Here is a 14,446-nt window from a genome sequence, read left to right as displayed (position 1 = left end):
CTCTTTGGGTCTGAGCTTCAAATATCTGCACTAAAAACGCAGTTTTTCTTCTGGACACTTAAGACGTCTTAAGTGGGGCCTCCTCCGACAGGGAATCTGTTTTGGTGCATGACCAGAACCCAAACTGTGGAGGAATGTCACTTAAATGTTTCCGATGATGGGCCACTGATGCAGCTGCTGCGCCGTTAGTCCTCCTGTCTGCGTTTCCTCTCTAATATGATTATCTCCCGCTAGAAGATGCTACAGAACAAGTGGCTTTGCCCACACAAAACAAATGTAAAAACACACAGAGAAATGAGGCGGTTCCCACGGTAACCCGAAGAACAGCATTACCAGAGGAATGCAGTCCCAGTCCAGTTCAAAGAGATCATAGTCTATGGATAGATCACAGATCAGGGGCATTCCTCTACACAAGTATTCACAACTATGCACAGTTCATTCCTTCCTCCTCGTCTTTCCTCATCTGTGTACAAGATCAGTTCATGTTGATTCGTCTTTTTTCATCTCTAAGTTTTTACATTTTATCGACAAGGTGCTTCTTTACATAAAGTTTAGCACAACATAGCACAATCGTCACGAAAGGAGAACCATGTGTCTATGGTACTATTATTACCCGCATCAGTAGTTAAGGAGGGAGAAATTAAAAAAAGACACAACAGGGAGATTAGCAAGAGAGTATAGATAAATAGAGAATAGATAAGACAGGGAGAAGGAGAGAGGAAATTAAACATTATTTACAGTCATTGTGTTTCTTGTCGATCACATCAATGTTTTTCTGAGGTATGGAATAGGCGACGTGCCCGTGTAGTGCTCACAATTTGACGGCTGTACAGACACAGGCCAGGCGGAGCTGTCTGCACCTGTTCTCTGATTATCATAAAGAGGCAAACGTCATTGGCACTCAGGATCCTATATTGTGACATTTGACCTCTGCGTTTGGCCACTGGAACAGAGCAGACTCCCCCCTCCCCTCCCTAACCTCACGCACAACACTTTTTAAACGTGGGGTGTGTCACCCCGGTTTGATTGTTCTCCTTTTGCAACCTGAAGATAAACTCTCAAGTGGCTACACGGCCTCGTAGCCAAACAACAGTGACAGTCTTGAGAAACAAACATTCAAATGTGTATCAAAGGGTTTTTAAATTATTGTGTTTTTTTCTGTCAGAGTGCAGGGCAACATGTCGGCTTGTATGGAGGTTTTTTGTTTTTCGTATCTCTATACTGATAATAAATCTGCACTGCAGGTTAAACTGTTTTGCTGTTAACACGTGGTCACAATTGGATCAGATTTGGATCAAACGGACAGCAGGTGGCACTGTTACTCTGACATGGAGCAGGCCAAGTCACTGCAGGGGAAATACACCCAGGGAGCCGTACGCAGCCTGAGAGCATTAACGCACACCTCCAGTGACGCAGAGCCGCCAGGTGCAACGTGGTTAACGTCAAAGGACCTGTCGCAAATCCACCTCTCAATCAGCCTCATTGTCAGCTTTCTGAAATGAGGAGTCGTGAATTTACGCCGATCTGCTCCCTGTCATCAGTTTCTTTGGTTTGTTTACATCCTCACAACTTCCACCACGGGTTCCTGAAGCAAAACCCTTTATCAAGGCGTCCACAGTGAAGATGGATTTTCTTTGGTTTTCAGGTGGGTCCGCTAAGGGTTAACGTGTTGTTGTTGTTGTTGTTGTTGTCTCTTTAAGCTGCTGGACCTTTGGTTTGGGAAAAAAAAGCAACAATTTGAAATGCATTTTACATTCAGATTAAAAGGCGACACATGGATCATTGCGAAGATCTAATTCATCTGCTCAAGTCATCGTCACTATGAGCAGATGAATCGGATGATTGACTTGAAGCTACACATCCTGTAGCTCTGCAGGAATTGAGGGCTTTAGTGAACCCCCCCCCCCCCCTACTCCCTGTCCACCATGTAACTGTTCAACCATCCGTCCTGCCACCGTCAGGCCGTAGAGAAAGTGGCGGCGGAGGAGGTACCAGGTTGGTTTGGTGAGGAGTTGTTGTTGTTGTGGTTGTGGCCGTGCATCCCATGACTGTGCTCTTCCGTGCCCCAGCGGTCCGTACAGCGGCGGCGTGCGTTCATGAAGAAGTTGGAGACGGTGGAGAGCTCCAGGCCCAGCTGCTGGGAGATGGTGATCTGCATCTCCTTGGAGGGGCGGCGGTTCTCTCTGAAGATGGCTACCAAGGTGCGACGCTGCAGGTCGGTGAAGACCAGCCGCTGCTTCTTTGGCACCTGGTTGCGCTCTCGTCCTCGGTCCTCCTCCTTACGTTTACATGCTGGAGAGGAGAGGAAAAGGGGCCGAGGAAAGGAGGGGGGTGGAGGGGGAGGATAATAAAAGGGACGGAGTTTCATTGCTGTCGATCTACTCAAACTACGTTGTTAAATGTACTGAACACGAAACACAGAATTGGTGGAAAGTAACAAACAATGGAAGACATGACTACAGGATGGATGCCTCCTAGTTATGACATGAAGGGCTTTGCTGAATAATTTTTGACTATCTAATTAAAACGGGGGAAGAGCAAATCAGACAGTGAAACAGAAATGGCACCTGGGGAGGATAACGGGAGGCGGTGCAGGCTAATCAAGAGGGAATGGAAAAGTGGAAAGACCAAAAGGCCTAACGGAAGGCCACATGTTAGAGTGGCCATTTGTCAGTGAAAAAGCCACTTAAAACTGATTTTTCCTATTCTGTGAATTAAGATATTCTTCCAAGTGGAGTACCACACAACCCTTGGGATCTGTAAACGGTCATTACTGTGGCTTTTGCCAGTTTCAACATTTTAAATGGTGTATATCTTGTTATTAAGATTGATTTCCAAGCAGTCTTTGCTTATTTCACTGTGGAAGGACAATCAGCTTGAGGATATCTGCTTCACAGCTATGTCTCAATGTTCATGTCAAAGTCAACATTAGAAAACGCCTTTTGGTTGGTATGTTCAAATTTAAAATTTGAGACTTGGTTGATACATTTATTTGTTTTATTTATGTATATTATTTTATTTTTTTGCACAGTGGAAACAACAGGCTATCCCTATAATGTTACACAATATGTTGTGTTTTAATGTACCCTGCTAACATCTGCTGCATTTAAATTCAAATATCTAAAGTAAATGATATTTGGGAGAAAACATAAATTAGACCGATTGTTCAACGGGATGGATTTCCCAGTTTCAGATCTCTACAAGTTGATTTTTTAATGCGCTGAAAGCAGCGACCGCCTGGAGGATAGGAAATCGATCTAAAAACTATATAAAGCTTGGAATTGGTCATCAGTAATTTAAAGTGGGTTGTACAGTTGGTCACATAACGTCACGGGGTCCTTTTCTTTTACGGTGGGACGAGTGTAGCCGTAATTGAAACACCTGGGTCTATAAACGGATCCCTGAAGAAACGCTTATGGGGAATAAGTAGCCTGGCATACCCTGTGTAACTGAAAGTGGAGAGGCTTGTGAAATGCTGACCAAGAAGCGGAGTGGGTCCGTGCCTGGATGCACCGTCAGTGGAGCCGGCTCTAGCCGTGGAGACTGAAGGGAGTCTGTTCTGTTCTGCTGCCCTAAAAAGCTGCAATGATCGATTTTCCGCGGTTTTCTCCTGAACACGTGGTCCAGTAATCAGGGCTCCCTTCCCCAGCCGATCGATCTCCATTGATCTGCGAGACCGGGGTGTGTGTGTACGTGTACGTGCGCAACCGCGCGCGTGTGCTTGCGCGTGCCGTGCCTCGCATTGGGGAGTATAGCTCGGGAGTGCGCGTTTGTGACCGACAGACGGAGAATAAATTGTTTATCTGTGGAAGAACAAAGGAGATGTAGCGGAAAAGAGGAGGACAAAGGAATGCCTCTCACAACAGGCTGCGCCTCTGATTGTTTACTTTTACAGTGTGGTCACGTGCACGAGTTGCGGTCTCCCGGGGCTTGCGTGAAAGAAAGGAAGAAAGCGGGGAATTGTATTCATCCCAGACTTGGGGTTATTGTGGGAGAGGAAGGGAGGAAGATGAGAAAGGGCAAGTGGGCAGAAAATGAGGGAGTGAGGGGGAGAAGCTGGTTGCAATGTGGAGGTGATGTATGCAAATGATTGATGACTTTACAGCAGGTTTAGACAACAGCAGTAAACATATTTGACTGGAGGGGGGAGGGGAGTGGGGGGGGTGATCAATATGAATGTGCACATGTGTATGCATGCCTGTGTGTGAGCGTGCATGTTTGATTTACCATTGTTCAGGCTTTGCAAGCAAAGCATAATTAAGATGTTTTCCTGAGTTTGTCCCTGCATTTGGGCCTGCACAAATACCTCCTGGACTTCTTCAACTGTTTCCCTCTTGTTGTTTTTCTCAATTGTTTTAATTTGCCCTCAGATTGATAGCCCCCATATTGATTGATCCTCACTTCAGAACCGTTCCATGGAACGTTTATTCAATTGGTCCAGGCTCAGCCATGCCAGAATCTCCTCGCGGCTCTCTAAGTGCTGTCTCAAACCAAACTCAATACTCCCTAATGTAATGACTGAATGCTAGTGCTAATATAGTGATAATTTAATATGTAATGCCTGTTTTCGAACAACTTGTGCTACCGGCCATTTTACAATGCCAACACCACTCTGGTTCTCCTCCATCGGCTGAAATGCAACTGCTCAGCAGGCTTGTATTATCCAGTGAAACCATGCAGATAACACAAGACTTTGGCCATGGTCAATACATATTTCACGTAATCAAGGGATCCTTTTCAAACGAGACCCCTAAAGATCCCCTTTCACGCCAATGAACGGGATCAGAGTGAAGGTAAAGAGGGAGCTATACTCATTAAAACCTCTCTTGAGACGAGGGCCGCAGCGATGTAAGCTGTATCTTTAGTCGTCTCGTTACCGAGTGGGCTTTTCTGAAGAGACAAATGAAGACGCTCTGCAGTAGTGGCACTGGCTTGTGTCGTCTCTTTCGGCGTCAATGATGAAAAATGTGCTTTGCTTAATCGCAACCTCTTGCTAGTCCAAATCAGTGGGTAACAGTGACACTGTGCAGTTGTGAAGCTGGGAAGAGCAGTATAGGGTGACTTTTACAGTACAAAAACATGGTGTTGGATAATAATTCTACTCTTTCCATTTCTTGAAGGTTGTAAAGCAAAAGCACAGCTTTTAAAAAGTCTTACCCACAGTGAAATTGGCTGAGAAGAAACTATGGAACTCTGCACAGGCATCAATCTGCACTCAAATATCAAAGTTTTTAAAATTTGAACTTGCATCATCATCGATTTCAGATGACAGATTAGTCCCCCCAGGTGTCACTGTGTAAAAAGAGATGAACCCCAATAAGACAAAACCAGCAGGTTTGATGTCCTCCGGAGGCAGAGAGACACTGATAAAAAAAAATCAACTGAGTGCATTATGTTATGCTGTTTTACTCACTAACTGTGTGCAGGTGGGGGTAGGGGGTGGGGGTGGTGTAGGGTGGGGTGGGTGGGGTCAGATGGGACATGAGGCGGGCAGACGGTGAACTAACCGCACCGTGCTGCTGCTAGTCGACGCCTGGACGGACGGATGAGATCGGGCTTTGTGTCCGCTGAGACGGGCCCTCTCCCGCCCTGGACGGACTACTGCAGGCGAGAAACAGTTTGGCGTCAATCACTCTCTGTCACACCTCTCAGATGTACGGTTATTGATTGTATTGATCATATTATAGGCCTATTCATTGCTGGGAAAGGAGAACGCATCGACACGCACGGCAGCGGCGCAACGAAAGCATCGCCGTCCTTAAAAAAGACTCTCCATTGATTAGGATTGGCTTATTTGAAAGCTTCCGTTTGTTTGTCAATGCAAAGCTTGTGTTGTCCTGTTGAGACGAGAGATCGGCCGCTTTACAACCTATCAGATATCGGCTGATAGTCTATAAACCGTGTTTAATGCCTCTCACTGTTCCCCTAACCAAACGGTTTACTTTATTTAGCTACTCCAAAACAGCTACGATTACATTGCCCGATTGAATCAGGAGGGAATCAGCTCCCGCTAAAGAGAATAAAATGAGTCCGCGGTGCCAACAAGAAGACAAAGAAAAAAGGAGCAACTGGGGGGACAGTAAGGAGAGATGCGGTGTTATAATGTAGAATAACTTCCAGACGTTTGTTACACGGGTGTTACATTTTTTATGAGGGGTGATTTCAATTCTACTTTTCGTGAAAAGATATCTCTTAAATTCTTTTAGTTGTCCGGAAGGATTTTTTTTATTGTATTATTAGTGTGTTTTAACGCTTCAACTTTTATTTGATAACGTGTTTGGCGCGTGCGACCTGGTGGAGTTTAAAAGCCTGTTAATAGTGTGTGAAGTTGTAGATTATGACTGAAATCTTTTCAGCAAAATACAGCAAATACTTTTTTTTAAACGCATACTTGTTGTACTGAAGTTTTCCTGAGAATGCAACGATTCATTTTCATAAATTAAAGTGTCTCAATAGGGAAATATTTAAGTGGGACTATAAACCCAGATTTACCTCATTCATAAACACACACACTCACACACTCACACACTCACACGCTCATAGCGTTCAGGATAACGTTGAAAGAGGTTTCTGTGCAATTTAATTCGCTCTGTAAATAAGGTTGGTGTTAAACAGTCAAACCCTGACCAGATTAATCAGCAAATTTAAGACCAATTTCCGGCTGTGTGAGATCAGAAGACCTTTCCCAAACTGCCACGAATGAAGGTTTGCCAAAGCTAGACTGTGCTCCAAATCACTGCAAATTAAGAGCTTCCATATTGAATGCATCAAACCAACAGCCTCATTGTTTGCCTCCTTATATGTGTATCATTTTATTTATTCATATTCATCATGAGACCTGCATAACCATTAGCAGGCAGAGTGGAGTGATGTAATCATGGAGATAGGGCCTGCACAGTTTAAAAATTGATGTCTCGCATACATTTTTTAAATAAACGTTGCAGCCCTGCATCCTATGCACAATCGTATAGCTCGGTGAGGATAAAATACTGAGATGGGATTGATCACAATTGCGGCTCGGTGCGGATCTCTGTGATCTGTTTCATCAGTTGTTTGTCATTTCAAATATTTGGTGTGCGGCTATTTTTGCTGTTTGCATTTGATGTTTTCCGGCACACACATTCCGTGAGGAGTGTAAAAATGTTTGACCCTTGTGGTCCAATGTGATTTCTGTCTATTATAAAGAGAGAGAGTTGATCAGAGAGCAGGAATGAAATAAGGGTTAAAGGCAACTGATCTTCCTTTGCTGATGCTGCTATAGAGCCATGAGAGAAAGAAGGAGGAGAAAGGAGGAAGGCAGCGAGGGAGAGAGGGAGACAAGGAGAGAGGAAGAGAGCGAGCCGAAGAGAGCAGAGGAGAGGAAATCAATACTGATTCAGAGTGAGTCAGATAAGCCTGAACAATGTATAGTGCAGACACACTCTATAAACCAGTCACACACACACACACACACACACACACATGTGCATGTGGAAGCACTCGCACAGACACACATGTGTTTTCACACACACGTACACGCCAATGGGTGAAATGTGCTTGCTTGCCTCCATAAAGGCGCATTACAAACCCCATAAAGCATTGCAACCTTTAACATCAAATGACATCACAACCTTGGATTGCTTTGGAGATTTGCTGACATGAGCAGAAAGCACTCATTACTACGACTCGATAGGCTACGGGACGCTCGGGTGCTCTTTGTCTACTGTAAGATGATATTTTTGTGTTCAAATGCCTCCGTGCTCTGATTTCAGTGCACAAATTAAAATCATGTTGTTTTTCTAAATCAAAGGCTTCTTTTTTCAGCTTTATTTTTCCCCCCGAAAGTCTGCTTGTTGGTGTCAGATCCGTGCTGGCAGTATTTCACAGGATGTTTTGGGGTGTAAACATTCTTCAAAACCACTTACACGCTCTGTGCCGTGGTGTTTAGGTGTGTGGTCCTCAACTGTTAACCACAGATTTGACTTAGCTTACCCAGAAGATGCTCTTACAAGCTCCAACACCATCACTCCCTGCTTCTTGATCTTTCTTCCCTTTTCCCCTTCGTCTACCTTATACTTATCAATTATTAAGGTTGGTATTGATCCCTTCACTATCCTGCCTCTATCTGGCGGTTCACACAAAGCAGAAGCTGCCTCCCCTCACTCAATCAAGGGCATCTCTTTTTCTACACGTCAGTTTGGCTTTCCTTGCTCTTCCTATTAAGTCGGTCTGGATTACATTTTTTTCTAATTTAGTCACTTTTGATTCTTCAGAAATATGAGAATCAACAAGCTGATATTAATCTTTCAAGCAACTTTGATGGCCGTTAAAAGATGCGTCTGGTAAGAGAGCAGAGAAAGTGGGAAATGGCTGTGCCCTGTTTGACTCTATGAATCAGCTCTCATTCATGCTCGTCCTCCAGGCCTTTTCATTGTTTTGTTCTGTGGCGCCGATCACCTGAAGACAGACAACCTGCCTGCTGCCGTGTTAACCAGTGAAAGATTAGTGATATTATTGCCATATGCTGCAGAGAGAGGGAGAGCAGAGAGAGCACCAGGGAGTGGGAAAAAAGGGGGGTGGAAAGGGGAAACGGCTTTATTGATCCTATGTGCAAAGCCAGGCAAACACGGAGAGGACAGAGCTACACTATTAATGACACTCAGAGCCTCAGCTCCTCATCTATCCATCTATCTCCATCTATCTATCTCTCATTAAAACCTAACATTTTAAAACATAGAATATTGATAGGCCCCCCTATCCATCACTTATTTAAAGACACTGTAGTGATTCTGCTAAATAGTCTTCCTTAAACCCGATGGAATACAATCTGGAAACAAAGAATATCAACGGTATCAATGTGATTTATTCTTTATTGTGATACTAAATATTTGTGAGTTAGAGTTAGTGGCATGACCCTGCGGTACTGTTCATTGGCAACAAAAAGCATTGAATGTAACTGTTGTGATTGTTGTTGAATCCAACGAAAACATGAAGACACCAGCATCATATACCTGTTCTAAAATTAGAGCCGCGAGAGACCGTGTGGTTATGTCTTTCTGCTCCGATACGAGTATTGATCTGTGTGCCACATTTAAAAAGGAGAGTGGGAACTGGCGCATTGATCAGGCAACCTGGGGTCACCCCGCTTCTCTTCTTGCAACTGGTTGGCCCATGTAACCCCTCCACCGCTGCGTGTTATAGTCGGATACAGAGAAAAAGAGGGAAAGGTGTCCTGGGAGAGCAATTATTTCGGGGTTTATTGTGTATGGCAAATTGCTATGCCGGAGAGTCAAATATAGTCTAAAACAGGCCGCGTTGACGCAAATGTTGACGCCCAAAACAAACATTAAATGATTTGTTTTATTAAACTATAAATCCCCGATGATTAGACCAATCCATATTTGTGTCCGGAATTTTTATAAAGATGTAATTTTATTGGTGAAGCTGCTGTGTCTCTGCGCGCTTTGTTTAAACCGACTGAACTGTCCGTGGTGCTGAATCTTTCCGGCCTGCGCAATTCAATGTGTCTCTATTTGGAAAAATAAAATAAAAACGACGGAAGGAGGCCGACGTGTTACTCTAAGATAGTTCAGCTACATTATGAAATAAAAAACAAAAGGGACAATAACCAATCTCACCGGCCAGCCGGAGTGCAGACATCCGTTGAAACTCGGGCTCTTGCAGCCACTTCCACATCCTCCTGAAGGTCTCCCGGCCCGACTTGAGCTTACTCCAGGGTTTGGGGTTCCGTAGCAGGTCTGAGAGGGTTCCCTGCGACCGGCTCAAGATCCTCTGGGCAAATATGGCCTGAGGGATAGAGTACCGCTTTAACTCGGCCGTTATCCGCTGAGCAACCTCTTTTGTGTTGATTTCTTCCCCCTGCATGCCTGATCCCGCCTGCCCGGCTCCGTGCCCGTGCCTTTCTCGCTCCCCAAGCATCACCGCGCCGTTCGCCTGTGAGTGGAGGTGACTGTGCGGGTGGTGGTGCATGCCGTTGAGGTTTGAGATCATACCGTGGCCGTGGCCCCCTAAACTCCTAGCCAGGTGCTCTTGGTCACTTCGGGACAGCATGGACGCGTGGGACTCAAACCCCGAAACAGGAGAGAGCATCTTGCCGTCAGAGGAGAGGTGCGCGCTCGGACCGTAGGCAGACAGCGGCTGCTGGGAGTTGTGCAAAGAACCCAGCCCGCTGGACAGCGGGGAGAGCGAGCTGTGACCCATGCCTGCCACGGACATCTCTTTGGGGTAGTGGCTGTAAAGGTTGCTCATGGAGGCGAGCCCCCGGTGGTCGTCCCGCATCAGCGTGAAGGTGCCGCTGACGTTCCCGGTGGAGAGTCGTTGATGGGAGGAAGCATGGTGGTGTGAGTGCGGGTGGTGAAACTTATCCGCCACGGTGGATATCGGAGGTAGATGCTGCAGCGGGGTCAGCGTGGTGTACGTGTTGCTAAGGCTCATCCCGGTGTCGCACATGCTGATGGACGGGTGCAGGTGTCCAGACAGTGCGGACGGATCTGTCCGGTAGTCCCCGCCGGAGCCCTCCAGGAGTGAAGCCATGCCGGAAACCATGGCAGACCGCGCGCCGGGAGCATGGGAGACCAGATTCCGGGGAGCGCAGCTGGGGGACGGCGACGGCCGTGCGTGCGGGGAACTCATGAGGTCTCCCACCTGGGAGTGCGAGGAGAGGCTGTGAAGGTTCTCCATGGTGAGCTCCATAGCCGAAGGATATGTTTCCCCTGTCCCACCCTCCCCACCCTCTCCCCCGGTCTCTTGCACCCTGTCCCCCGCGCTCACACGGAGACGCGCTTCCTAGCCCTCCTGCAGAGATACAATTGCCAAACCGTTTGAATGCCAATCCATTGATTCAAAGCTCTCCGATCAATTCGTCGTGGTTCAGATGCGTTCTGATGTTCCGAGAGAGGTACCGAACCGAGCGTCTTCTCGGCGCCGCAGCGCTTTAAGCGTTGATGTGGACTGGAGCTCTCCAGGGCTATATCTCATCACTGGTCCAACAGCGCTTCCACTAAGAGCAGGCTGAGTCGCGTGTCAGAGAGATGGGAGCGCGCCTGTGTATTTCAAATGTGGGGCGGTTACGAGCAGAGCTTTTTTTGACCGTCTCCACTGGGATGAAAAAATCTCCGATGAAACACAATGTTTGACAGCATATATCTCAGGTAATAAATATCACGGGGATAATATTGTTTTGATATTTTTTAAATATTCCTAAATTCCCTCTAACATTTGTATATTGACGTGCGCGCGCATTTTGCCCGCGTTTACCTGCATAAACATGACAATCAGACGAGAGATGGGTCTGACGTGAATATGTGTAAAATACAGTCAGTTTTAGTATTCGGACGCAGGAGTTCCTTACAGATAAACTTTGTTTTCCCACGGACTGTATGGTTTCGCATTTATGCGCTTAGTGATAAACCTGATCGAAGTATTGACTGACAGAGATTAATGAGGGGTGCAGGCCGCTAAGGGGGGTTGGGACGGGTGAAAGAGGTCACAAAGTGAGTTAGGATCCCAAGGACGCAAACCAATGAGAGAACAGCCCGCTGGTTTGGTTTGTGCGAAGTTCAACAAGGCCTAACCCGAACTTTGTGCATTCATCCACGATTGAACAAGTGCGCCATAGACAACAATTCACACATCACGCAGAAATAACATAGTAATAATAACAATTTCAGCCTTAGAGGTTTTAAGTAAAATATAATTGATCTTATGGATAGCTTTTAAATAAAATAAACCAATTGTTCTGTTCATTTCAGAATTCAGTGTAATACAAATATTTCCGTAACAATGTAATTTAAGGGTACGACAATAGTATTAATATAATAACAATAATAATAATAATATGATAACAAAGACGCTTATTTTATTTTAATATTAGTTTTTATACATTTTGCAGACCATATTTTCTTACCTATCGGGGAACTGATCTGCTCGGTGCTTACTGTTGCATCTGACTGTGTCTCTGCTTGTGTGTTTACGGGTGTTTTTACGGGTGTGTGTGTGTGTGTGTGTGTGTGTGTGTGTGTGTGTGTGTGTGTGTGTGTGTGTGTGTGTGTGTGTGTGTGTGTGTATTAATGCATTTAAAGATGTAGTTGGGACAATTTGTCGTGTTAAACAGTTTTCATTTTGTAGATTTGTCTCTGTTGTTTGGGTTACTGCACCTGAATGAAGAAATCAAATAGAAAAATATTATTTTTGTGTGTTATTCGTTTTCTAAAGGAAGTTAAAGTCACTTTTAAAGGAGCTTTAAAATGGATTGAATTGAATTTAAACAGGGCAATTAAATGATGTTTTTATTTTCTGAGGCGCAGGCCTCCTGTCCTGCATGTCAAAACAAAGGCCGACTATTTCTAGATGCCAGATTTGAATTGCGAAGTCATGGTCACTTTAAAAAAAAGAAGAAAAGCATAACCTTTAAATTAAACCAGAAAAATCCACCCAAACTAACCGTTATTCCCGGATATTTAAGCCCCACGTGCCGTTTCCCCTGAAGTTCAGAAATTGATCGCCGTGTTCGATATATTGATCATCGATCATTCAATCCAGCTCAACGTTGTTTCCTAAACATTTGTGTGAGATCGTTTCAGAGTTTCGGCGTCGACCTGTAGCACATAAATATAATGTGCCAGGTAGCCTATATGTTACTTTTTTTTCCTACGGACTTATTTGAAAAAAGGCCATAAACGCGTGCGCCCTCCACCTTTCGATGAGATTGATAATGAAATCCGCGTGGGCCTGTAATCCAGACTCTTTCTCCGAAGTGATTCCAAGGCATGAGGTTATTTCAAGGATGAAGACAAAACATTCTTCCTCTTTATTTGACCAAAATGGGTTTATTTCATCCCCCCTGTCTCTTACAGCATTATACCAAACGACGAAGTGCTTTTGCTTTTTGCATTGGGCTTCATACATTTCTCTGCACTTCTGGGCTATTATCGTATAATCACAACGATAATATTCGTGTGTAATTGTAAAATAGATTAAAGGTCAATTGACTACAGTTGCGATTTCAGTTTTACATCAAATAATATCATATCTATAATTGTTTTACTTATATTTAAATTATTTTTGTATGCATCTTCTCGTCTTTCATATGTTTGTAATTTTCATTATTTTCGTAATTCTCAGTTTTCCTGTCAGTCAAATTCCCCACCTGTTCATCTTAGTGAGAGACTGGCGAATTGTGGCAAAACTATCATTCACAACATCTAACAAGCTCATTGAAAAACATTTAATGAAATTTGCTCTTTGCCATCAACATGCTGAAGTGCACTGTGTATCTATAGAGGACACTGCAGAGACAAAAAGTCCCATCTACTTTTTATTTAACATGACACAGTTGATTGCATGTGCTGCAGAAATATTTTTTTCCTTTCTGATGGAGATGACTAACTCAAAGAAAAAATGGCATTTTGAGATGCAAAAAAAAACCTTTCTGAAAATGTTAAACAGTAAGACCAAAGTTGATGTTGGAAGAGAAATCCACGAACAACCAAACACATTTTCTATAGGATCAAGCTTGCATTGTTTAAACTGCAGATTTATAAACAATAACTCCATTAGTAAAACATTGATTTTTTTTTTAATTTCCTCACATCGGATTTTGCCAATAGTCCTTTCACACCATCTGTGCCTACAAAAGCTGAGAGGTGTGTGTTACATTTCTTTGTACATTTCTTTTTTTTTGTATTTCATGGCATATGTGAGGTGTAAAGGCATTAAGGGGAGTATACAGATGTTTTATGTAAGAGACGATTTAAACTCTTTAAGAACATCATTAAAAAGGCAACTCAAATCCAGTGTTTTTTGAGACTAGATATTTTATTGTATTGGATTTTTACATTGCCATTTTGTCAACCCTGCTTCTGTTGTTGTACCTGGAGTAAATACAAGATGATTTTAAAGTGAGAACTCCGAAAACACAATCCATTCTCAGTTATTTAAGGATCAAAGTATATAAGTTAAACTTGTTAAAATCTGTTTGTTCAAGAAAGAAGTAAAACAACATTATAAAACCAATAAAAAAAAACATTCTTACATCTAAAAATGTGTTTTTTATTCCAGAATCTAAATGTACGTAAAAGATTTTTAGGTTTCTACTTTGATGGTGGAGTATTGTAAGTCAAGAAGATAACAGCAAGATTCAAAACACCATGTGTCGTCATTTATATCTGGCTCATTTTTTCAAACACTTAAGTGACATTTTTATTAATCATATCTCTTCATCAACTGAAAAAGGACAGGAGTACAACTTCTCCTGCATCCATATCTTCTCAGACACCGGTTGCTAAGTAACAGAAGGAGAGATGTATTGAGACCGAATAGTCAATCAATTCTCCTGTGAAGTGCGTGTGTGCGTGTGCATGTGTGTGTGTGTGCACGCCTGGTGTATAGCATTGCAAAGCTATATTGTTTCTGAAGTTCACTGTATGTCTGTAAACAAGAATATGTG

At 43.8% G+C, this 14,446-nt stretch overlaps 1 protein-coding gene across 1 annotated transcript; it reads right to left on the bottom strand.

Moving 5' to 3' along the window:
* Positions 1-1,957: 1,957 nt before the first annotated feature.
* onecut3b (one cut homeobox 3b) lies at positions 1,958-10,692 on the bottom strand. Its single transcript, XM_037458972.2, has 2 exons — positions 9,618-10,692; positions 1,958-2,292 (listed from the first exon to the last, which is right to left on the bottom strand). The coding sequence occupies exons 1-2, from the start codon at positions 10,690-10,692 to the stop codon at positions 1,958-1,960; spliced, it is 1,410 nt and encodes a 469-aa protein (XP_037314869.2).
* Positions 10,693-14,446: the final 3,754 nt, after the last annotated feature.

This window comes from Pungitius pungitius, chromosome 15 (assembly GCF_949316345.1).
Source record: "Pungitius pungitius chromosome 15, fPunPun2.1, whole genome shotgun sequence".
In the NCBI taxonomy this organism is placed as follows: Eukaryota; Metazoa; Chordata; class Actinopteri; order Perciformes; family Gasterosteidae; genus Pungitius; species Pungitius pungitius.
This window is presented reverse-complemented; position numbering and strand designations above follow the sequence as displayed.